The 26441-nt window shown below is 41.4% G+C and overlaps 1 protein-coding gene across 1 annotated transcript in view; it reads left to right on the top strand.

Annotated features, from left to right (window-relative positions):
- Positions 1-26441, top strand: part of LOC124805746 (myrosinase 1-like) — an 86343-nt gene that overhangs the window by 32002 nt on the left and 27900 nt on the right. Inside the window, exons 3-7 of the mRNA XM_047266314.1 lie at positions 1297-1431; positions 3247-3369; positions 6881-7064; positions 15215-15309; positions 25695-25839. Coding sequence (XP_047122270.1) covers positions 1297-1431; positions 3247-3369; positions 6881-7064; positions 15215-15309; positions 25695-25839 — 682 coding nt within the window. The remainder of the gene's footprint in view (positions 1-1296; positions 1432-3246; positions 3370-6880; positions 7065-15214; positions 15310-25694; positions 25840-26441) is intronic.

Genomic DNA, 26441 nt, shown 5'->3' with positions numbered 1-26441 from the left:
GTCGGAGGCCTTTGTTCAGCAGAGCGTGTCAAATTTCTAACGATAATGCATATTTTCCGTACTTCATATACCCCATCGACAATTTGGTATTGCATCTCAGCATCGCAGAAGCTGCGATAAAATTTTCATGTAAAAAGGGCATCTAAATTTCCTCAGCATCAGCTATAATGTCACAACCATCATTTTCGAAAAGCTTTTCCCACGGTAACTGAGGACCATTTCTCAGTATAGATTGGAAATAACTTTACTTTGTAAAACAGACATAATGTCTTATGGGGTAACAGCAATCAGTGATTTTATGATGTTACTTAAAATCCGTCTTGATTGCAAATTTTTTATTCATATGACCGGTTTCGGTTCATTCAGAACCATCTTCAGATCTGATACTTCAGTTACAGGAGTAACCCGTCAAGATCGAGCTACTTTCACATGCTTCACATGTGACGTAGCATGTGAAAGTTGCTCGATTTGGACGGGTTACTCCTGTAACTGAAATATCAGATCTGAAGATGGTTCTGGATGAACCGAAACCGGTCATATGAATAAAAAATTTCCAATCAAGACGGATCTTAAGTAACATAATAACTTTACTGAACTGTTGATAATCAAAAACACCCACTGTGAATGATGATAATTTTCTACAAGTTTTCAGTTTCTTACACTCATAACGACATAGCTGTGATTCCCGATATGTATCACCAAAAGTATTGCCAGTTCTGCCCAACCTCAGTAATATCTTATTCTCTCATAACCGCTCCTCAGAATCAGCTGGGAAAACAGCCGTCTGACATTTGTCAAAAGCCCGAAAGCAAACGCAGATAAATAATGTCTCCATGAATTGCAGATATTGGATTCAAACTACATAACGTTTTCCCTCGATTAGCATGCAGGGAGATAGTTGTTTGTTGGTCCAGCAATTATGAAATGTAAGCTTCGCAGGAGTTCTGCTACAAAATACGCATTCACAAAGAACAGCTTCTTTCCAATAGATCATTAGTTTAAATTAATGTGTCAACCACGTGTCCGAAGGTGAAGTACCTGAACAAAATAGTCAGCCACTTCAAGTTGGATAAACTCTGCAGATCTCGCCATTTGTCAGCTCCATAGCGACCGACACTGCTTGACACCTGCGAGGTCTAATTAATGACATATATTTACCTCCTACCTTTCAAAGATCTTTTACTGTTTGTTTTCAGAGATGTTTGCTGAATGTTTTACCACAGTACCGTAACTATTGCGCTGCTGACCATCGTTAGCAGTAAAGGTACTAACGTAACACTGCATTGTTTCTTTCAGGCTAAAGTATACCGTTTCTCTATCTCTTGGCCTCGCATACTACCTAATGGGGACCTGGACGTGATCAACCAGCCGGGAATCGACTACTACAACAATCTCATCAACCTATTACTGGAGAACGATATCCAGCCACTGGTAAGAACGCTTTAATGTCTATTCTCTGGAAGAATCCATTGAGTCGTGCACGCTATGCTTCGACCATTCACTGCTCCACACAGCATTATTCTGCAGCTTAATTGCACATTCTAGCGTTCATAGAACTTACCGACGTTAGTGTAAAAATTTCTTCACTCTGAGGAATTTACTGTTCAATCTGAGGAGGAAGCTGGTCGTAAATTCCTCTCGGCCCCTTATATTAGCAAGTGAAGAAACATTTACACAACAGATACCAACAAGAATGAAGGGGCGAATATCCTGTCAGTAAAAATAAATGGCAAGAATCAGCGGATCTATCTTGGACTGAGTACGCCTATAGAACCACCCGCTGCGGAAATAGTTTAATTTTATTTTTCGGGGGTCGGTCACGGGCTGCGCCTCTGACACCCTCCAGAGTACAACTCACTTCTGTATGCCTATTTAAGTTCCCAAGATATCGGCTCTTGACCGATTCGTTCTACTCACACATTTTTACACTAAACTACGATTTAAAGGTATTCTGATAAAAGTGCCACCATTGATGAAGCATCGCAGTTATAATGGCAGCGATGGCGATAAAGTTGAGTCCTTAGAAAAAGAAATACATGTAAAAACACCATCACCACCAACATACTAATAAACTATGAATAATGTGATATATATTATGTGTAAAGAAAAGTTTCTACTTTAGGTTTTTTGTGTTTCTTTGCATGTACATGACGGTGCCAAGTACTGTTATACAATTTTCTCCAATTAATTAAAATGTAATCCAGGTGTCTATACGACACTGATGCAGTTACATTTTTTCTTGATGTCCGTTTACAGATTTGTTCCATATGCCTGCTGTTACTGTTTCGTATACGTGTATTGACGTGGCTTGTTACGTAACATTCAGAATTCCTTTTTTTTGTTATACCCCATTGTTATGTTACTTTTATGGGATCTCTTTTCAGAAAAACATTAGCATATTCAGTCACTTAGTTCCTCTCTAGCGAAAAAAAAACTCCCTACGTTATGAGATCATTTTGTAGCGCATAAACAGCTTTTCATCCTACTGTCCAGTTTCTTAGAAACTAAGAATCTTAACTATATTGCCGCCCCACGAAAGTAATAAAACGTATTTATATCGGCTTACATAGAAAAACTCTCCTAACTAGCCTCCAATTACAACATCATTATTGACAAGGCTATTGGTACAGCGCTACTGAAAATAAGATGATTGAAAATACTTGTATCTGTAATTGAATGAACTAGTCATAAAGGTTTCAAAAGTAATTTCCAGTTTTACTATTTAAAATCCAAGAACACATATCCACACTCGAATACACTTTTAGCACTACTACCATAGTACAGAAGTTTAGAAATTGGTTTTAATGATTAATTGGAATATTACATTGTATTGTACGACGGCTTGAATCACTTCTTGGAAAAGATTCACCTACGGTTTTATTTGAAATCGGTGTTCACTATCCATCTATTACATTTTCTCGCTTTTACATTTATATTCCTGTTCACTCATTTCTCGACTTCTCTTGAACCCTATGTAAGCCGCTCAAGTAAATGGAGGTAGTCCATAAAATAACTTCCAAACGTTAAATCATTTTTTTTCGTAGTTTCTCTGACAAACTATGTCGTCTGAAAATCTTTCCTTACAGTCAAATTATCCTTTCCAGTCACTGTGGCACAGTGACATTCACTTGATACTTCGTAATTTTCTACGGAATTGAAGGAAAGAAAATAAATGACAATCTTGGTATTTTCATCATGAAAATATATCACATGTGATGTTCATAGCCAAGGTCTCCCACCTTACAGGTGACGATGTTCCACTGGGACTTACCGCAAGCTCTGCAGTACATAGGTGGCTGGCCTAATCCCATCCTCGCCGACTACTTCCTCGAGTACGCCAGGGTGCTCTTTGACAACTTCGGCGACAGGGTAAGTTACTTTCTATACTGATATTTCCCTTATTATTGATTATAGTAAGGATAATTTCACTACAACTAAGGTTTGTAGGATTTTGTTCTACAGTAATGAATATGTGAAGTGAAATACGATAATATCATCTAAAGATCACAATAATTTCAACCATTGCAATTTCCGACGCAAGCTACTGTCCCCTGTCTTACACCAGTGAGGAATTAAAAGAAAGATACTGTCAAGTGGAGATCGAACAGATTTTCTGTTCGGGTCGAAAGGGAGAAACGTTAGTCCTTAGTTTCTGAAGAATTTTAGGGTTTCACCTCATATCAAATAAGAATTTTTCGAAATAGAACCCAAGCTCGGATTCGACAAGGATGAGAGAAGAAGTGGTTCTTGTCTTTCCTAACTAACAATAACGACCTACTCTTTAATCAGCTTAGCGACCACATGAAAAGCTCAAATCTGTATGTCAGGACAGAGAATTTTGTAAATTAGTTGACAGCTAAAGTTTCCCCTAGGGATAGTATGCTGCCAACGTTAGATGGAGATGGACATAAACGTCCATATTTTTGAAGTATAGGAAGAGTGTGCCGAAATTACACATTCTCTACTGATACTGACAAAATTCTAGTGAGATATAATAGCATTTGTTTTTCCAACATGAATACTTCATGGGAAGAACGTTAGATTTAACAGAGCGCATGGAGAGCAACTGTGTCGAATATGTGATGATGTATCACCGCTGTGAACGAAAATTGGCGAAACGTAGTAGACCTCAAACACCAATATTCAGTAAGTAGATTACCTAACAGGTAACACATATTTTGCAAATAATCTTAACGAAAATGTACCGCAAATGATAACATTGAAGTTCTAGAAATAGCAGGATCATTACTGTAATAGGAATAGGAATTTACTGTAGAAACTGCACTTCAGTGACAGTCTCGATCACTTTGATCACCAAGAAAAACGTGTCAGAACAATGTTATTGTTGGTGATGCAGTACAAGCATAGGTTGAAGAAACAATATCATGGAGCTTGTTTTTGAGTGGTTTCCTGAGGTCACTTTCTCACTGTCAGAAGTCAGAACGCGTAATAGGCACTGAATGTCAATTATCCTTTTCAGAAACATCAGAAGCTTAGCTCTGAAATGGAGGATTATGTCACGAAAAGAAATCAAGGCTAATTTCAGTCTTAAGTCTATTCCATTTGCTGTTCGTCGCGTTCGTGTCACCCGCTTCCTGTATAGAAATAAACGTCACTTGGTTCTGCATTATTTTGTTTTAGGTGTATTGTTATAGATTATTGCAACATTGCGTAGCTAATTTTCAAGCCTACTCTCAAAATTGTGATAGTCAGATAGTCTGCCCATAAATAAAATCTGTTTGCGGTAACGGAAAATACTAGACTATTACTCACGCTAATGATCAACAAGCTCCTTGTATTGTGTGCTATCACTTCCTTCCTCGGACCTGGTGATGTAGCGGTAATGCATGTACATAGAAATCTGAAGGAGCAAGATCGAATCCCCGTCGGACAACGATTTTCTTTCAGTCTGCCTTTAACGCAATGTTTGTGGTATCACGTATCTATACCACACCACAGGCATCTTTAGGTTGGCAACAGAATTGTAACTTACCGCCAGTCGCCGATGGCAGCATTATTTCTAATGAGTTGGGGAAATACAAGATAAGGATCTGTTTACTGTGTTAACTTGGTCTCTAATCATTTCTGCTCCTTCCAGATTTCCTACGGCGACAATTGCCACAGCACTTTTCACCCCACCTCTCCTTACCATGGTGGACAAAGTCGTACTCAACAGTTTTCATCTCTCCATGATGGAGAAATGAAACATGTTTCTGATTCGACTTTAAACTGAAGATGCCCTTTATCCATTTGGATAACTAGAACAGGTTAGGTATATGTAAGTTGTCGAAATGGTGTCCAATTGAGAAACTTACGCCAGGGCATTGAGCTAAATTAAATGGTTGTTATTAATATTATTATCATTATTATTAGCAGAGCCTCGTACACATGAACGAAAATCAAAGAATATTGTTCAGCGGACCGTCTGTTTCCCGTTGTTAAACAAGAACATGGTTTCTTAATCGTGGGGTTACAGTTCGTAGTAGTTGATGTATGTGGTGATTACTCACAATCATTAGCGTGAGTATTAGTCTAGTATTTTCCGTTACCGCAAACAGATTTTATTTATGGGCAGACTATCTGACTATCACAATTTTGAGAGTAGGCTTGAAAATTAGCTACGCAATGTTGCAATAATCTATAACAATACACCTAAAACAAAATAATGCAGAACCAAGCGACGTTTATTTCTATACAGGAAGCGGGTGACACGAACGCGACGAACAGCAAATGGAATAGACTTAAGACTGAAATTAGCCTTGATTTCTTTTCGTAACATAATCCTCCATTTCAGAGCTAAGCTTCTGATGTTTCTGAAAAGGATAATTGACATTCAGTGCCTATTACGCGTTCTGACTTCTGACAGTGAGAAAGTGACCTGAGGAAACCACTCAAAAACTGAATGTCACTAAGCGACAAATGGAGAGGTGCTTGTAATCAATTACTGGGACCAACAGGAGCACAAACATATGGAACATAGAGCAACTGGGATGGAAGCGGAAATGAAATGGAGATGGAATATTTAGCGAAACAAATCGATGTTAGAAGGACTTACGAAGATCATTGCTGGATTCAAAGAGGGAATACCAAGTGGATGACACAAAGAAGCAACACCAGGAAAAGTAGGAAACGTTAAGGCTAAAAAAGCAGTGGTTTACTGATCAATTACGGTTACGACGGTAGCACTTGCACTAGATGTTGTCAAAGACAATTTGAGCGTGGTATTTTCGAAGTTTTAGACTAGACGAGATGAAACCCAGTGAGATGCAGTTGCGTTTCCTTGCGTGACTATTTTTTAGAAACTCTGAACGTCGTGAATCATCAAGTACCAACTTTGAACTAGGCTCCAATCATAACCTGATAACTCTTTCTCACGTCCCCATACTGTAGTTAGATATTCCTCGAATACGCGATATTTGAAGAGTTCAATTTTTTTTTTTTTTTTTTTTTTTGGCTATGCATTTCTTTCTCCTGGCATTGTCATTCGCCAGATGTTTCGTTAACAAACTACACTTAAGGACACTGGAGCGGTTCAAACTGTGGTCCTATTAACACGTAATTCGTTTCGTACCATTGGCCACTTTCGGCCTTACGAGCCATTCTCAAGTGAAATAGGGGCCAAGAGCATGGCGTAATATATTAATTCGCAGCGGACATGACAGTTCTCATATCGTACACAGACGCTTGCAAGCTTTAAATTTAAAATAGATTGTTTACTGAATACAGTACTGATGCTCACCGTCGAAACTATTGTCAAGAAGAATAGATCCCAGAAAGTTAATACGAGGTGCGACGGTTTATAATCCAGCCACATTTTCTCACCGATACCTATAAAATCACCAGCATCTGACAGTACAGTGGGAACACGTTCCTTTCGCAGGTGAAACTGTGGACGACGTTCAACGAGCCCATCTCTTTTACTCGCGGCTACGCTAGCAGCGGCGGCCAGGCCCCGTCACAGAACGCTTCTGGTATCGGAGACTACCTGGCTTCGCACACCGTCATCAGGGCGCACGCCATGGTCTATCGGCTCTACGACGAGCAATACCGCTCCACGCAGAACGGTGAGTCCAGACCGTACACTGAAACTCACTTAAATATAGCTAGCTAGCAACAACTTCAAGGCAAGTGAAAAAGGTGTGGAGAGAGTTATTATCATAAGAGAGCAAAAAGAAAATAAACACCTACATCATTACTCTGTACGTTATTTTGAAGCCTGTGGTGGAGGGTACTTTATACGGTAGTGTATTGTTTTGATTAACACAGTGAGATATGGACTTTTAACACGAAAATCTTTCAAAAATTGAATTTCAGGGAACAGGATGATTCACTATAATGAAAACGAAATAAAGGTGGGCAGGATATTCAGTGAGAAAGATGGATTGCATTACAACTAAGGAAATTCTTCGATGGGTTTCTAGACACAACAAAAGATATGGGGAAGAAGTGACGGAACAATGCTGGACCGAAACACAGCTGAAAACGTACTGTATGGACCCAAGTCTTGAGAGAGCTCTATCCAGAAGTGGTTATCGAAAGTTTTATGATAATGATAATTCGCTAGTACGAGAGTCGTTCAATAAATAATGCCCCACATTTTTTTTTTCTTGGAACATATTTATTGTGAGGAGTCAGAATTTGGTGACAATATACATCAACATGTCCTGCTCATGTCCTGTTTTCTACGTAATCTCTATCACGTTCTATGGTCGTGCAGCAACGTTGTGGAAGAGCATGTATTCCCTGCTGGTAAAAGCTCTAGTCCTGTAGGCGTAGCCATGTTTTCACTGCATGACTGACACTCGCCATCTTCAAAGAGTGTTCCCCGGAGAGAATTTTTAAGCGGCCCAAAGAGATGGAATTCCGAGGGTACCAGATCTGGACTGAAGGGTGGATGAGGCAATAATGTCAAACCCAATTTGGTGATGAGTTCCCGGGTTCTCAGACTTGTGTGTGGGCGTGCATTACCGTGTTGCAGCAAGATATCTGCTGGATTCTTGTTCGATCGAACACGTCGGAAACGGTTCTTGAGTCTTCACGTATGCCTCTGAATTGATGGTTGACTCTCTTGGCATCACATCCACGAGAATGACGCCATCACAACCCCAGAAGACTGTCACCATGACTTTTCCGGCAGAGGGGGTTGTCTTGAATTTCATCTTTTGTGGTGAATGTGGATGATGCCACCCATTGACTGCCCTTTTGTTTCCGGCGCAAAGTGATGCACCCAGCTTTCGACCCCTGTGACAGAAAGTCCTCTCCGTCGGTCTCAAAACGCTCCAACAATTCAGATGAAATGGCCGTTCTTTGAATCTTGTGGTCCGCTGTGAGCATTCATGGAAGCCCTTTGAATATCTGAGAGCCTCGATCATTGCAGACGCACTTTCAATGCTGACCGACAACTGTAGAGCCAATTGTCGAGTTCTGATGCGCCGATCGCCAGGAATATAATGGCACAGGCACTATTCAGCATGTCTGGAGCAATGGCTGTGACAGGACATGCGGAGCGTGGCTGATTATGAAGCTCTGTTTCTGCATTTCCTGAGGCTGTATCTTACTTTGCCCATCGCTTAGCTATACTCCTATCAACTGTAGCATCGCCATACGCTGCACACAAACGCTTATGGATGTTCACCACGGTTTCTTTACAAGAATTCAGTAACAGCACGCTGCCTATAACGTGAATCGTATGTAGATGCCATTTTGACGCTATACTACAGCTCTGCCATGTGCCAGAACGGTTAGAAACTTAATCGGCACACACAACAAACATAAAATGTCAAACACCAACAAGGACGTTTGTTTATGTATATTAATGGCTTGTTTTTTTAATTTGGGGCATTACTTAATCAACGACACTCGTGTATTACCCAATAGCTACGTTCCATTAACTTAATGTGTGTAACAAATGAATGTAAGTTTCTCTTTTGGTCAGTAGTGTTGATGATTTTATGGATAAATATCTTACTCATACCTATTTCTAATAACCTGTTAGTCTGTACAGGAATGAAGAAATCCCATTTTTTGTGACAGCCGGTACCCACATACAATATCGACTCACTGTAAGATTGTATTTAATGGATTTATTTTAATTTCAGCCTTGTTTACAGAAATAAGCCATAACATTCGCACTTATTACTAATAAAGTAATATGAATTATTTTAGGAGTGGTCAAAACCTACCTCTGTGTCGCTTTCGTTATTGAAAGTCACATTCCCTTTTAAGAAGCGACCTCAAAAGATTAATTGCGTAAACGACATAAGCACTTTTACCACGTAAACCGACATGAACCGTAGTAGCAAACCTGAAAGAGCAAATGGGTTCAACGACGGCTTTGTAAGTTTCAATTCAATTCAGAAATGTAAAATAAAGGAAATTACCTCAAGTTCCAAGTGAATAACTTCCATTTTACGATATTAGATATGCACTGTCAGCCTCGGAAGAACTCGAGGTTTACCGACCAACAGAACTACACCTACCTCTAAACCTGTCGTTGCTACTCTATTCTACATCACCCACAATGGTACGTGCATGCCTCGGCAATCCTGGATCTACAGATACCCCTGTGGGTGACCATATCATTATTTCTTTTCTTTTTATTTTATTCCTCTTTTCTCCTAATTTATACATAAGTATTTGCAGTTTCTCTAAGTGGAATAATGATTGAGGAAACGATTATTGTGATCTGTTGACATTAATTTGATACTCAGAGCGTTCTCTTGATCTTATAGGTTGAAAGTTAAGCAGTTGCCTTTAAGATATCTGATGTGATATCATACTGACTTTAGTCCGCAAGATTTGGTCACTTACAACTGTTTGCAGACCGGTGTCTAGTTGCCTGCAGTCTACCTAGAAAAAGGGGCATCTGAGAACGATATGATCAGCGGGCCCTTCCTCCGCGCACTCACAGACTGTCTAGTTGCCTGCAGTCTACGTGATAAAAGGGGCATCGGAGAACGACATGATCAGCAAAACCTTCATCTTCGCACTCACAGACTGATGTGTCACTGCGTCTCACTTAATGCAGATATGTGTGATAAGGACCGTGACCTATTAAAAGATGCACCATACCTCGAGTAGGGCTATGAAGCGTCCTCATACTTGGGAATATGCTGTAAACACGCCTTGAAGTGCTCCTAGTGAACCAGTCATCTTGCCATTCACCTAATTTCCAGGCTCATAAACGTCTTTTATCAGTAATATGCGTTCCTCTGATCTCGCAGACACGATCATATTGCTCACACCCCAACCAACACAGCGCTGCCCTGTAACCTACTACGATATCCGTCGGACTATCCCGAGGGTAACCAATAAACCTTCTACAGGTGTAGTGAGAAACACATCGGTGAGCCTCATAAGTACGCTCCGCTGAATTCGTCGCAGTATTGTTTTGTAGCTGTGTAGTCTAACGCGATGGGCCCAGATGCTTGCAGCGAAACCCACAATTGCGTTGAAGATAGCTTCGTGGTATGACCGCACCACATGCAACGGTAATTTATAGTCAGCAGTGCCACTGCGGGCAGTCTTATGCATAACTTTGGCCACTTTCTGAGTAACAGATTCAACGGGATCTAGAAAGATTCTTTCCTCGTCAGGAAGAATGCCTAAATATCTGTAAACAGTTCCAAGTTTTACAGGTATTCCATCAAGCCCCAGGAAAGGATTTCTGGCAAGAGAAGTCTTCCCTTCAGACGTATGTATGTGGCTTTATGAGCAGCTACAGTCAGTTTCTTGCTCTTGCACCAATGCTGCATCTCTGCAAGCACATCATTCGCCTTTTCCACAAGTCTCATCCTGGAGTCTGCAGACACAACTTCTAACATTCTGCGTGGTATCTGTTTGTTCTAAGTCGTGTCTCCCTACCACTTTCTTGCATCGACGCTCTGGGCGTGTTTTTTAGGGAATTGACTAGTTTGAACCTGGGACCTGTTGCTGGTAAGGAGACGCCAGACCGCACATGACATGTAGAGTTCAGAAGAGTTCAGTGAGACTAGCGACGATATAACCAAATACTTAATGATTTCAGCGTCAGCTCCACTGCACTCCCTGTAAACGAATCTTAATACTAATTAAATTTAGTGGAAGGGGTTCAAGGCTTTCCTATTTTTAGTTAGCTGGTAAAATAACGTCGAAAAAGCAGCTAAGTTTACCATTGGAAATTTTATTCTACTCACAAAACATTGTTTCTAAATTGCACTGTTGATAGAGGGAAATGTTTTAATACAGGATGATAAAAACCAAGTGCGTTCAACAAAAATGTGAACGAATATTCCCTGAATGGGTTTCCAAGTTCTACAATGGATCGAAGGATGACCTATGCCATATCACATCTATAATCTAGGTTTAAATTAAGTTTCACAGAAGAGAAAACTATCAAAATGGTCTACAGTGACCCTCAATTATCTTTAATTACTTATCTAACCTGTCGTAAATTACAGTGGCTGATGTGGCTTCTCAATAGTTATACAACAGAAAAACCATCGCGTTTCAGATTTTTACTTCAAGTAGTAAATGTGAACACCATGAGATTTAATTGACGATCGACACTAGTATTACGTATAAAGGGGGTGTAACAGATGAGACTTCTGCAGTTCTGAATGAAGCTTTATGCGTTGTTATGCAGCATTGCGTGCGTTCATTACCATTGGTTAGGCAGCGTCAGGGAGCGGCGGGCGGCGCAGCTTCATACAGCTCGCTGTCTCGGAAGCAACTCTCTCCTTACTTCTCCTTACTACAATTTACCGAAGTTGGGTTTAAAAAAAAACTATCTGGCTGTGTTTTCATCTGACCAATCAGGGTCTCAATGTTAACCTTAAGCTCCGCCTACAAAAATTCTGTCTATCCAATGAGAAACGTTATACTTTTCATAGTGGGGCAATGTTTTTAACGTTTGCAAAGTAACAGAGACGCGGAAAAGTCTCACGCTAAAACTTGCAGCTGGTGTAGCCCTTTTAGTGTTATCGTAAGATCTATATTGTTCTTCTGGAGGGCTCTAGCTTTCAACATGGGCTGGGGGGTTCTTGGCGGTTGGCTGGCGACGTGGGTCTCCGTCCCTTATCGTAGGGCCTTCTAGCTTAACACGGTTCTGCTCTCGGCTTCTGTTCTCGTTTCTCCCCTCGGAACTGCGTCTGTTTCACGGTGGGAAGGTATGACATGCATTTAGGCATTCCTGTGTTAGTCTGTGGTATTCCATTTGCTCACTCGTTATTCGTGTTACTTTGGTTACTTTAATGTCAGGATTTATTCGGAGCTGTGTGACATACTGCTGGATTTGCTTATCATGTCAGGGTTTTCATGGAAGGTGTTGGATTTGCCTGACACCTTACAAACTGCTAGAATGTCATCCGCGTCTGCGAAAACACCTTCAGTAGCGTCAGCCCCGTCTGATAGATGTAACAGGGGTTCGATACTAAGATCCCAGAACAGTGGAGTACTTATGGAGCCTAGAGGGCAGCCCTTGGTAACCTTTTTGGTTACCTTACTCAAACCTCTTATAGAGAGATTTGGGGACCCTAAGTAATGGAAGGCTTGCTGGCATCGCAGGCCCCCAATGATTGTCGAAAGTGCCTGCGATGTTAATCATGAGCGTGACTGCATGCTACGTTGTTGAATTTTCTACAGTCTAAAAAGTTATATTGACCGCATCATCTATAGACTTCTCTCTTTTGAATCCATATTGACACTGGTTTAGACGCAAGAGCTCTCCGTGCGCCTGCAGCCGATCGTAGAGCAGGTTCCTAGACTTTGCTCAAGACGTTTAATAAACAAAAGGTAGGTAACGCCGGTTCTTTATCTTTTGCCACTTTAATCACTACTGCTCTAACTTTTTACCACAGCGGCGGGATCCTACCTATTCGCAACTCCTCGTTTAATAATGCTATCAAATATGGCACTACCTGTGGACCTACCATTCGCACAAGCTCTGGTAGACGCAGTCCGGACGAGGAACCTTTTCAAGTTTGAGCTTGGAAATTGCGACAGCAAAAATCTTCTTGAGCGAAATGTATCACCAACGTTTGATTGTCGTACTCGTTACCTAGTTCACTTCTACGTTGTGCTTGAGTTTCAGTATCTGTGTCTGTGTTGTCATCAGGAGGTAGGGCGATTAGCAGACATTTTGCCAACCAGCTGTCGTATCATAGTAGGTCCCTTATGCTTTTCAGTCAATAATTTGTAGGTCTTCCCCATATATTAAATTGCAGTTGTCTTCGTAAGAGTTGGTCCCAGTGTATTTTTTTTTTTGTTTTCTTTTTTTTTGTTTCCTGAAGATTGTTTGTAGAGCCTCTTAATTGCCCTAGAGTCATCGAACCTGGGAGTGTGTTGTGATAGCCTTAGAGTTCGTTGATAAGTTCTTCTCCTCGATCTTACGCTTCTGCTCAATGTGGAATGTTCTGGGCTCCAAGGGATTCTAGCCTGTTTACCTTATTATTACGAATATAAAAGTACCGCGCTCTTAGCAAGAGTTCGGTTAGTACCTGCGCACCCAAGTCTACAAGTACCGGATGCGATTCCATTGGAAATGCTGGAAGGTAGGCAACTAAAGCATCCCAAACCGTTTTCATGATGTCCAACACACTCCTGCTTTCCTCTGCTTGCCAACTATAAACCTTAGCTGCTGCTTGAGGTTTGCTAATGTGACGTCTGTGTTAGTGGCTACAGCTGCCCGTCCCTCGACTATACACGGGTGGTCTTCTAGATTTAAAACAATGAGGTCTAATTCCTGCAACGCGTCCCCTGAGATCTCACCCTGTACGACAGTTTGCCTTCTGTGGCACAGAGATGATTTTACATTCGCATCTGTTGCCACCAGCAGACACGGATCGTGTTGACTAACAGCAACCGCCCAGAGTTTATCTACATAACGTATGATGGGATGAGAGTACTGCATCCTATACTTACTACAGCCTTCTTTGCTGCGCGTCCTTCACGACTTTGGGAAACCACAATCCGACACGTATCGGAACTGAAGTTTCTGTCACAGTCTATGTGCCAGATTCAAACTACCCGCAATATTTTAAACTTCCGCCAATGAAAAATAACCTGATGTACCTAATTGGCCAGAGCACAGACTTCAAATGGTTGAAGCTACAGCTCACCTGTATTTATTAAATGCAACACAAAGATACGCAAATTTCACTAATGTAAGAGAACTTACCACAAAAAAAAATTATTTAAATACGTATAATGGCAAACAATAGACAAAAATAACGCGAGTTAGATATCGTGTGTACCTGTTAATAAGATGACACCGTGTGACATTCAATCATCCACATCAGAGAAAAATTTCAAACTGCAAAATATGTCACTGAATATACAAAACATAAAATAATTTTTAATCGATATAGTTTGAAATAAGGTCATGTAAAATGACTGTAAAGCATGTTTCAATATAGAAGACGTGAATACTGGAACTATTAATTATTGAGCGACCATTCAACTTAGTTTCTGTCAAGGCACATTTATTACAGAATTAAAATTCGTCAGATCAATTAAAATATGATTATATCCAGATATGAAAATTAAACTGTTCGTAAATTTTCTTGAACGAGAGGATTCTGACTTTTGAAAGTGTTCAAAGTCACATAGATGTGCGATGACCGATGTCTTCCAAAGCTGTCTGTGGCTCGATGGTGGAACAGACGGCGTATTATGTCCACAAATGTCAAAGTAAATCGTTACATTAATCGAGATGTGAGCAAAGTTAGCCGTGTGACTGCTTCTATGTCTGCTTCCTAGGACACTTGCAGCCTGGAAGCAACTACTAACGTCGTTCCATTACGCAGAACACTTTTCCATCGCATAAAACAGTTACTTTGGCGGGAAAGTCTGTGAAAAGGCCTTCCATGCCGCATCCGTATGACGCCGCAAGCCAGAGGATGACACGGCGGCCCGTAGACATCCACAAGGCGTTCATGGCCTGGTTAGGAGCTCGTTTCGTAAAGTTACTGTACCATTAGGCACCGACAGAAGCCAGCAGCAAACATGCATTGTCGAACGGCTATCCTAGATACTACTTGTAGATTCTGAATGTAGTAGATTCATATAGGATACTATGAGAACTTGAGGATACATAGTCACGAGGTATATACCAAGCAAAACTTTTTAAATAGAGAACTAACTCTTATACCAGTAAAGTCACAGACTAGCCCCCTTCCTGCTACTGTTTGATTTCGCTATCATATACTGTACCTGTTCTGTTTCTTGTTTTTTGCAGGCAGAGTCGGCATCACACTGAGCACTAACTGGTACGAACCTTTGGACGACCGAGAGGAGACGCTGGCAGCACAGGAGCGAATGTTCCAGTTTGAGGTAGTTTCAGTTTTCCTTGCGTTGCTCGTCCACTTCCAGAGAGTCCCAATGTCACGTCAAGAATGATGGTCACGTCTGCGATGCAAACTGTGACTATTTCTGTGTTCTTGAAAGTGTTCATCATCATCATCATCATCATTTAAGACTGAGTACGCCTTTCAGCGCTCAGTCTGGAGCATAGCCCCCCTTATAAAATTCCTCCATGATCCCCTATTCACTGCTAACATTGGTGCCTCTTCTGATGTTAAACCTATTACTTCAAAATCATTCTTAACTGAATCCGGGTACCTTCTCCTTGGTCTGCCCCGACTCCTCCTACCCTCTATTGCTGAAACCATGAGTTTCTTGGGTAACCTTGCTTCTCCCATGCGTGTAACATGACCGCACCATCTAAGACCGTTCGCCCTGACTGCTACATCTATAGAGTTCATTCCCAGTTTTTCTTTGATTTCCTCATTGTGCACACCCTCCTGCCATTGTTCCCATCTACTAGTACCTGCAATCATCCTAGCTACTTTCATATCCGTAACCTCAACCTTGTTGATAAGGTAACCTGAATCCACACAGCTTTCGCTCCCATACAACAAAGTTGGTCGAAAGATTGAACGGTGCACAGATAACTTAGTCTTGGTACTGACTTCCTTCTTGCAGAAGAGAGTAGATCGTAGCTGAGCGCTCACTGCATTAGCTTTGCTACACCTCGCTTCCAGTTCTTTCACTATGTTGCCATCCTGTGAGAATATGCATCCTGAGTACTTGAAACCGTGCACCTGTTCTAACTTTGTTTCTCCTATTTGACACTCAACCGGTTTATATTTCTTTCCCACTGACATTACTTTCGTTTTGGAGATGCTAATCTTCATACCATAGTCCTTACATTTCTGATCTAGCTCTGAAATATTACTTTGCAAACTTTCAATCGAATCTGCCATCACAACTAAGTCATCCGCATATGCAAGACTGCTTATTTTGTGTTCACATATCTTAATCTCACCTAGCCAGTCTATTGTTTTCAACATATGATCCATAAATAATATGAACAACAGTGGAGACAGGCTGCAGCCTTGTCTTACTCCTGAAACTACTCTGAACCATGAACTCAATTTACCGTCAACTCTAACTGTTGCCTGACTATCCATGTAAAGACCTTTAATTGCTTGCAAACGTTTGCCTCCTATTCCATAATCTCGTAGAACAGACAATAACTTCCTCCTAGGAACCCGGTCATACGCCTTTTCTAGATCTATAAAGCATAGATACAATTCCCTGATCCACTCCTAATACTTCTCCATTATTTGCCGTAAGCTAAAGATCTGGTCTTGACAACCTCTAAGAGGCCTAAGCCCACACTGATTTTCATCCAATTGGCCGTCAACTAATACTCGCACTTTCCTTTCAACAATACCTGAGAAGATTTTACCCACAACGCTTATTAAAGAGATACCTCTGTAGTTGTTACAATCTTTTCTGTTTCCATGTTTAAAGACTGGTGTGATTACTGCTTTTGTCCAGTCTGATGGAACCTGTCCCGACTCCCAAGCCATTTCAATTATCCTGTGTAGCCATTTTAAGACCTGACATTCCACTGTATTTGATGAGTTCCGACTTAATTTCATCCACTTCAGCTGCTTTATTGCACTGCAATCTATTGACCATTTTCTCCACTTCCTCAAATGTGATCCTATTTCCATAATCATTCCTATCCCATTCTACCTCGAAATCTGAAACATTACTGATTGCATTTTCACCTACACTGAGCAACTCTTCAAAATATTCCCTCCATCTGCCCAAGGCATCCACAGGATTCACCAGCAGTTTTCCTGACCTGTCCAAAATACTTGTCATTTCCTTATTACCTCCCTTTCGAAGACTGCTAATTACACACCAGAATGGTTTTCCAGCAGCTTGACCCATAGTCTCCAACCCGTTTCCAAAGTCTTCCCAAGATTTCTTCTTGGACGCTGCAATTAAAGTGTTATCTACAAAAATTGCCATGTAGTAATTATAGTGCCACTGTAATCGAGAATCGTACAACTAATACCATGGAGCATCTCTAATGGGAACTATTTTCTACTGGGTCGTGTTATTTTAGAATTTGCTCTTGCTACACAGTAGAGATTACTTACAAAACACTTCTGCCATCTGCACTAAAATGCTTCTGCAGCATCTGTAATTTGTATCAAATTGGAGTAATAGATCTTAAACGTATAGGGAAAACAAGAATGCGGATAAACCTGTGATTGTTTCCTGAGAAGAGAGCGTAAAAGAACCGCTGAATAGTACCTGTTGGGAATCACACGTAGAATGGTACAGCATCACATGGAAACCTTTATAGAATATTCCAGCACGTGATTTTCGCAACGGAACGGGTGAATGTACTCCAGCTGCTTATGTATCATTCACATAGGCATTACGAAGTTGATGCTTCCTTCGTGAATGGAACTGTTGTGCACTGTTTTCAGTGCAATGCGGATACAAGCTGACTGCAGCAAGAAACTAAACTAAATGCAACAATTCTGCAATGAGCCGTCGTAGACCGTGGGAACCTCACACAAGCTCAGAATATATCCCAGAACAGTGTCTAAAAGTGAATTAGTGGAGTTCCGATTAACCCTGTACAGGGTGGACAAGAAGTTCCTGTACCCTCGTAACCCCTGTTTAGTATCAGATTTATTAAACAGGTTGGTAGCTATGTTACTTTTTATAAGATGTTGAAATCAATTATTGGTATTCATGTTTATATGTTTTCACAGTGGCAGTCGCGGTTGCTGTCGAGTTTTAATTTATGGCCAAGGTAAATGAGAGCGGTCGCGGTTACACTATTGAGAGACGCTCTCTTTGTGACAAGTGTGTGGGTGCAAGAACGACAACACACAGGGCAGACAATGAGACAGGTTATAGGAGCATTCCAGATTTAATAAGGCCCACTGCGAAAGGCAACAGTTCTGGGTTGGGAAAGACGTGCTTTTGCTTTTTACTGCGTTAAAGGCAGCCTCCGGAGGGGAAGGAAGATGACTGTTTCGATTTCGAAATGCAGTGATTCGTACCGAGGTTATTTTTCCAGATGAATATGCTATTTACCGCAGCTGACGTGCAAGAAAGGGGAAAGCTACTTACACGGGTAAGTGTAATGGTCAATACCTCAGCTGAAGAAAAGGGGCCTCACAGAACGCATATGGTTGCGGAAAGACGGCACACATACTCACTACGTTCATGCAGTGAGCGAGTTCCTAAATGAACAATTAGCGAGACGGTGAATAGGTCGACGTTCATCGGTAACACCAGCTCCCTTGATATGACCACCAAAAAGTCCTATCCTCACCACATCTGACAACTCATTATGGGGAGTCATTAACGCGCATGTATCTATACTTCATTATGTTACAAATGAAAAACTGTGCAACTCTGCTGAGGATGTATTTCGGGCTATAACACCGGACATGCTCAAAAATACGTCAACAAGAACATGGAGTCGGATGGAAATGTGTTTACAGCATGATGGGAAACATATCGCTGTATTGGAAACTAAATACATAAGTATATATTTGTGCTAAAACAAATCAAATCATCAGGATACCTTCCATTAGGAACGTGGGTGCACTCAGCGACGGTGATACGATTAACAGAGTGCAGCAGTCAGTCGTCCTTTTAATTGCAGGTTTTATTTGGCAAATCCAGATTGCGGTTAGTGCCTAGCCATTATCAATGCATGTCAGTTCCCTGTTGTTAGGGCGTCAGTCACGACGACTGCTGGCCTCTATAATTTATAAATCAAATAAATACTAGAGCGTATGGGGACTTCTCGCCCACTCAGTGTAGTTGAAAGATGTCGTTTGTTCTACATTTTAAAGTTGTCGGGGTAGTCGTCTATATAGACCATCATCATAAGAAGTATGCATGTGTTTGATTTCCAAGACATGCTATCTCCTTTGTTGGACTTGAAGTACGATCACCGTGATATCATTATGTAATGCTGAATTGACAACTAGATATCATGGTAGGCAGACTGACCAGTGTAAAGTGAGGCGGGGAGAATTGTGTTGTCAGTAGAGATGCAGTAATAGCAGAATGCATCGGTCATGTGTTCTCACCCCCCCATGAACCATGGACCTTGCCGTTGGTGGGGAGGCTTGCGTGTCTCAGCGATACAGATAGCCGTACCGTAGGTGTAACCACAACGGAGGGGTATCTGTTGAGAGGCCAGACAAACGTGTGGTTCCTGAAGAGGGGCAGCAGCCTTTCAGTAGTTGCAAGGGCAACAGTCTGGATGATTGACTGATCTGGCCTTGTAACAATAACCAAAACGGCCTTGCTGTGCTGGTACTGCGAACGGCTGAAAGCAAGGGGAAACTACAGCCGTAATTTTTCCCGAGGGCATGCAGCTTTACTGTATGATTAAATGATGATGGCGTCCTCTTGGGAAAAATATTCCGGAGGTAAAATAGTCCCCCATTCGGATCTCCGGGCGGGGACTACTCTACAGGATGTCGTTATCTGGAGAAAGAAAACTGGCGTTCTACGGATCGGAGCGTGGAATGTCAGATCACTTAATCGGGCAGGTAGGCTGGAAAATTTAAAAAGGGAAATGGATAGGTTAAAGTTAGATATAGTGGGAATTAGTGAAGTTCGGTGGCAGGAGGAACAAGACTTCTGGTCAGGTGACTACAGGGTTATAAACACAAAATCAAACAGGAGTAATGCAGGAGTAGGTTTAATAATGAATAGGAAAATAGGAATGCGGGTACGCTACTACAAACAGCATAGTGAACGCATTATTGTTGCCAAGATAGATACGAAGCCCACACCTACTACCGTAGTACATGTTTATATGCCAACTAGCTCTGCGGATGACGAAGAAATGTATGATGAAATAAAAGAAATTATTCAGATAGTGAAGGGTGACGAAAATTTAATAGTCTTGGGTAACTGGAATTCGGTAGTAGGAAAAGGGAGAGAAGGAAACGTAGTAGGTGAATATGGATTGGGGCTAAGGAATGAAAGAGGAAGCCGCCTGGTAGAATTTTGCACAGAGCACAACTTAATCATAGCTAACAGTTGGTTTAAGAGTCATGAAAGAAGGTTGTATACATGGAAGAACCCTGGAGATACTAAAAGGTATCAGATAGATTATATAATGGTAAGACAGAGATTTAGGAACCAGGTTTTAAATTGTAAGACATTTCCAGGGGCAGATGTGGCCTCGGACCACAATCTATTGGTTATGACCTGTAGATTAAAATTGAAGAAACTGCAAAAAGGTGGCAATTTAAGGAGATGGGACCTGGATAAACTGAAAGAACCAGAGGTTGTACAGAGATTCAGGGAGAGCATAAGGGAACAATTGACAGGAATGGGGGAAAGAAATACAGTAGAAGAAGAATGGATAGCTTTGAGGGATGAAGTAGTGAAGGCAGCAGAAGATCAAGTAGGTAAAAAGACGAGGGCTAGTATAAATCCTTGGGTAACAGAAGAAATATTGAATTTAATTGATGAAAGGAGAAAATATAAAAATGCAGTAAATGAAGCAGGCAAAATGGAATACAAACGTCTCAAAAATGAGATCGACAGGAAGTGCAAAATGGCTAAGCAGGGATGGCTAGAGGACAAATATAAGGATGTAGACGCTTATCTCACTAGGGGTAAGATAGATACTGCCTACAGGAAAATTAGAGAGACCTTTGGAGATAAGAGAACCACTTGTATGAACATCAAGAGCTCAGATGGAAACCCAGTTCTAAGTAAAGAAGGGAAAGCAGAAAGGTGGAAGGAGTGTATAGAGGGTCTATACAAGGGCGATGTACTTGAGGACATTATGGAAATGGAAGAGGATGTAGATGAAGATGAAATGGGAGATACGATACTGCGTGAAGAGTTTGACAGAGCACTGAAAGACCTGAGTCGAAACAAGGCCCCCGGAGTAGACAACATTCCATTGGAACTACTGACGGTCTTGGGAGAGCCAGTCCTGACAATACTCTACCATTTGGTGAGCAAGATGTATGAAACAGGCGAAATACCCTCAGACTTCAAGAAGAATATAATAATTCCAATCCCAAAGAAAGCGGGTGTTGACAGATGTGAAAATTACCGAACAATCAGTTTAATAAGCCACAGCTGCAAAATACTAACACGAATTCTTTACAGACGAATGGAAAAACTAGTAGAAGCCGATCTCGGAGAAGATCAGTTAGGATTCCGTAGAAATACTGGAACACGTGAGGCAATTCTGACCTTACGACTTATCTTAGAAGAAAGATTAAGGAAAGGCAAACCTGCGTTTCTAGCATTTGTAGACTTAGAGAAAGCTTTTGACAATGTTGACTGGAATACTCTCTTCCAAATTCTAAAGGTGGCAGGGGTAAAATACAGGGAGCGAAAGGCTATTTACAATTTGTACAGAAACCAGATGGCAGTTATAAGAGTCGAGGGACATGAAAGGGAAGCAGTTGTTGGGAAGGGAGTAAGACAGGGTTGTAGCCTCTCACCGATGTTATTCAATCTGTATATTGAGCAAGCAGTGAAGGAAACAAAAGAAAAATTCGGAGTAGGTATTAAAATCCATGGAGAAGAAATAAAAACTTTGAGGTGCGCCGATGACATTGTAATTCTGTCAGAGACAGCAAAGGACTTGGAAGAGCAGTTGAATGGAATGGACAGTGTCTTGAAAGGAGGATATAAGATGAACATCAACAAAAGCAAAACAAGGATAATGGAATGTAGTCTAATTAAGTCGGGTGATGCTGAGGGAATTAGATTAGGAAATGAGGCACTTAAAGTAGTAAAGGAGTTTTGCTATTTGGGGAGCAAAATAACTGATGATGGTCGAAGTAGAGAGGATATAAAATGTAGGCTGGCAATGGCAAGGAAAGCGTTTCTGAAGAAGAGAAATTTGTTAACATCGAGTATTGATTTAAGTGTCAGGAAGTCATTTCTGAAAGTATGGAAGTGAAACATGGACGATAAATAGTTTGGACAAGAAGAGAATAGAAGCTTTCGAAATGTGGTGCTACAGAAGAATGCTGAAGATTAGATGGGTAGATCACATAACTAATGAGGAAGTATTGAATTGGATTGGGGAGAAGAGAAGTTTGTGGCACAACTTGACCAGAAGAAGGGATTGATTGGTAGGACATGTTCTGAGGCATCAAGGGATCACCAATTTAGTATTGGAGGTCAGCGTGTAGGGTAAAAATCGTAGAGGGAGACCATGAGATGAATACACTAAGCAGATTCAGAAGGATGTAGGCTGCAGTAGGTACTGGGAGATGAGGAAGCTTGCACGGGATAGAGTAGCATGGAGAGCTGCATCAAACCAGTCTCAGGACTGAAGATCACAACAACAACAACAATGTGTTCTCAGTGACTTCTTTCGTGGACTAATCATTGGGTGCCAAGTGAGTAAGAAATACAGCAAAGACATTTCAACCATTAAAAATCTGCCCAAATGGACTGTTGTTGATGTGACTGTGAAGTGCAAGCGCGAAGGAAGACCCACAGCTAAAGCAAAACCAGGTTGGTTCGCGTTGATTTGGGGAAGGGCACCAAACAGCGAGGTCATTGGTCTCATCGGATTAGGGAAAGGTGGAGAGGAAGTCGGCCCTGCCCCTTCAAAGGAACCGTCCCGGCATTTGCCTGAAGCGATTTAGGGAAATCACGGAAAACCTCAATCGGATTGGCCCGACGTGGGATTGAACCGTCGTCTTGCCGAATGCGACTTCAAAACCAGGCAGACTTCATTTACTGACGGCCAAAGATCGTCGAGCATAGTGTAGGGTGGCTATAAAAAACTGCATGTAACAGTGGAAGGAACTCCTTGTGTGTTCGTAAGTGCTACCAACAGCCCAATCTGCACAACGATTGCGTGTAGAGGTTTAAAAAGAATGGGGTGCAGTTGCATATACTTCTTCATAATCCGTACATTTCTGAATTTCTTGAGATGGTGTAAAGAGCGACGCCACTGATCAGTGGAGGACTCGAAAGGAATGATCTGGATCGATGAGTGACGCCACACCCTGCAGCAATCTGATGGAAGCGTCTGGTTTTAGCGGATGTCAAGAGAACGTGAAAAGCAATGTGTTGGACACGAGGCCACTGTCAAGAGAAATATCTCTTAAAACACAAAATTCCTTAAAAAATGCAGTGATTATGAAACATGAAATTAGCTAAAAATAATTAATAATAACAAGTAATAACAAATGAATAGCTGGTTTATAAAAACTTGCACCTTTACAAAAGGAAACTGGAACACAAAAGATCTTTTTAGAACCCTACTCTATCCACACACAGTCGTTATATAAACAATATGAAACATGCTCATGAATAGCTTCTGATAATTCACAATACAGGGTGTTTCAGTAACTATTGCAACCTAGAATAACTCCGAAAGTATGATAGGAGCTGAAAAGTTTCTGGGACAAATGTTGCATGGGACAACGGGGACCATAAGATGACGTTAGTTTTTTGTTGATAGGTGGGGTCGCATCATAGATATGAAAGTCAACGTTGTTTTTTTAATTGGGATGCTATAGTTTGGTACCCATTTTCTGACAGCGGCTATCGAGACAAATGTAATGATGTGTAACAGTAAGGTCTTTGAAAGTCAATGACTGTCAGAAAGGTGTCATGAACGTCCATTTACAGAAGGTGTTCGAAGTGATGACCATCGGTATCAGTGCAGTGCTGCAATCTTCTTGTCGTGGATTGCGTGGTATTCCTTATCACTTCGGAACTTATCGAAGCACATGCTCCGACAATTATCTCTCGTATATCGTGCAAATAGTCAATTTTCGCCAAATGCGCCGTATCCATCTAACGTGCCACTGACATGTAAACACCATTAAAGGGTTTCGAAATACAACACTAATAGCAACTGTATGACTAGTATCGTCGAATAGAGCGAATGTGAATGATGTATTCCTTCGAAGAACAAGTCGATATGCTTCTAATTTACGGAGAATGCCAACGAAATTCAGTGAGAGCTACAGATTTATGTGCTGAAATGTATTCTCAACGTACTCACGCTACAAGTTGTACATTTAATATGTGTATAATAAATTGAGAACAACTGGATCTTTAACGCATCGGAAACATATCCGGCAAAGGATAGTTACTAACGAAGAAACGGAAATTGGTACTCTTGCCACTGTGGTTTGAATTCCTTGTGTTAGTTCTCGTCAAATCGCAAGGGACTGTCATGAGCCAGAGTGGTGTTGTTCGTGCTCTGCGTCGTAAATATCATCCTTACCATATGCCTCCACCAAGAATTAACTGGTCGGATTATATGCGAAGCATTGAATTCTGCCGATGGGCTCAATTTCTGATTCAGAGGGATGACACATTTATTAATTTGATTGCATTTACTGACGAGGCTACATTCACGAACCACGGAAGTGTTAATTTACATAACATGTATTATTGGGCAACTGATAACCCATGTTGGCTGCGGCACGCTGCACACCAAAAACCGTGGTCGGTGAATGTACGGTGTGGGATTCTGGTGGACAGAATTATAGGCCCCTATTTCATCGAAGGAAATCTTAATGGTAGGAAGTACAACACATTGCTGCAAGAAACATTAGTTATCCTATTGGAAGAAATACCTTTAGGAACAAGGAACATATTGTGGTATCACCACGATGGGTGTCAGGCATATTTTTCGCTGATGGCTAGAAATGAGTTGCAGAGACAATTCCCAAATCGTAGGATTGGACGTGGAAGAGATGTGTCGTGGCCGGCTCTTTCGCCAGACGTGACGCCTCTGGATTTTTTCTTGTGAGGAGTCATAAAAAGACATTGTTTATAAAGACGTTCCAGCTACACCTGAAGATATGCGAGAGAGAATTGTCAGAGCATGTGCTTCGATAAGTGCCCAAGTGATAAAGAATACCACTCAACCCATAACAAGAAGACTACAGCACTGCATTGATACCAATGGTCATTACTTCGAACACCTTCTGTAAATGGACGTTCATGCCACCTTTGTGACCTTCAAAGACCTTACTGTTACACATCATTGGATTCGTCTCAATAGCCCCTATCAGAAAATAAATACCAAACTATAGCATCACATTTAAAAGAACGAAGTTGACCTTCATACCTCTGAAGCGACGACCGCACCTAGCAAAAAAAAACCAACGTTATCTCATGGCCCCCGTTGTACCATGCAACTTTTGTCCTACAAACTTTTCAGCTCCTATCATACTTTCGGAGTGAATCTTGGTGGCCTTAGTTAGAGACTCACCCCGTATATCACAAGTTGTACATTCTAGTTTCTATTACGGCTACACATCCTTTTTTTCACTTTTGCTATTTACACTAGCATATGACACAAAGACAGTTTCTTCAGCCGTGTCTTGAGCAACTGGCACTCTCTTAACTTGTTACAGTTAGGCCTGTACGCGAACCCTATCTTGGTGGACGGCGACTACCCGGCCGTGGTACGGGAACGTGTGGACAACAACAGCAGAGCCGAGGGTCGACCCAGGTCGCGCCTGCCCAGATTCACAGAGGAGGAGAAGCGGATGATCAACGGTCAGTACACCAACAGAAGGGGCTTGATTACTCATCTTTTCTGTTTATCAATCCCGCAGTCAGCTAAGGCGCTCTTAATTACATACTACTACAAATTAATCTATTAATTCTTAATTGAATGTTTCACCCAGCAACTTAAGTATCATTTCTGCATCAACATTACTATCTTCTGTGCCTGTTGCCGACACATCTATGATCTGAAGTTAGTATTACAGTCATTAGGAATGAGCGTACCGCACCTTGTTCGCTAAACTGAAGGTACTCACGTGTCGCGTGTACGATGCATGTTCAGAGAGTAAGTGTAATGTGGTATTTTGATGGTTGAGAACCCTTTGTGTTAGAGGAAAATCCGCTCACCTGACGAAACACCGCACGAATACGATAGTACGTAAACCCATGTTGTAATGTCCAGCTGTGTGAAAGATGTCGGTAGGAAATTCTGCCAAGTGCCAGACACGTACTGTGTTCCGCTTCCTTCTCGCGGAAGAAGTAACACCTACCGAAATTTTTTCGTGAATCAAAACGGTTACGGCGAAGATGATATGAATAGAATAAGTGTGGGTAAGAGGTGTAGGTAGTATAGTGGGGACAGAACAAATGAA

Source organism: Schistocerca piceifrons, chromosome 7 (genome assembly GCF_021461385.2).
Source record: "Schistocerca piceifrons isolate TAMUIC-IGC-003096 chromosome 7, iqSchPice1.1, whole genome shotgun sequence".
NCBI classification, from domain to species: domain Eukaryota; kingdom Metazoa; phylum Arthropoda; class Insecta; order Orthoptera; family Acrididae; genus Schistocerca; species Schistocerca piceifrons.
This window is presented reverse-complemented; position numbering and strand designations above follow the sequence as displayed.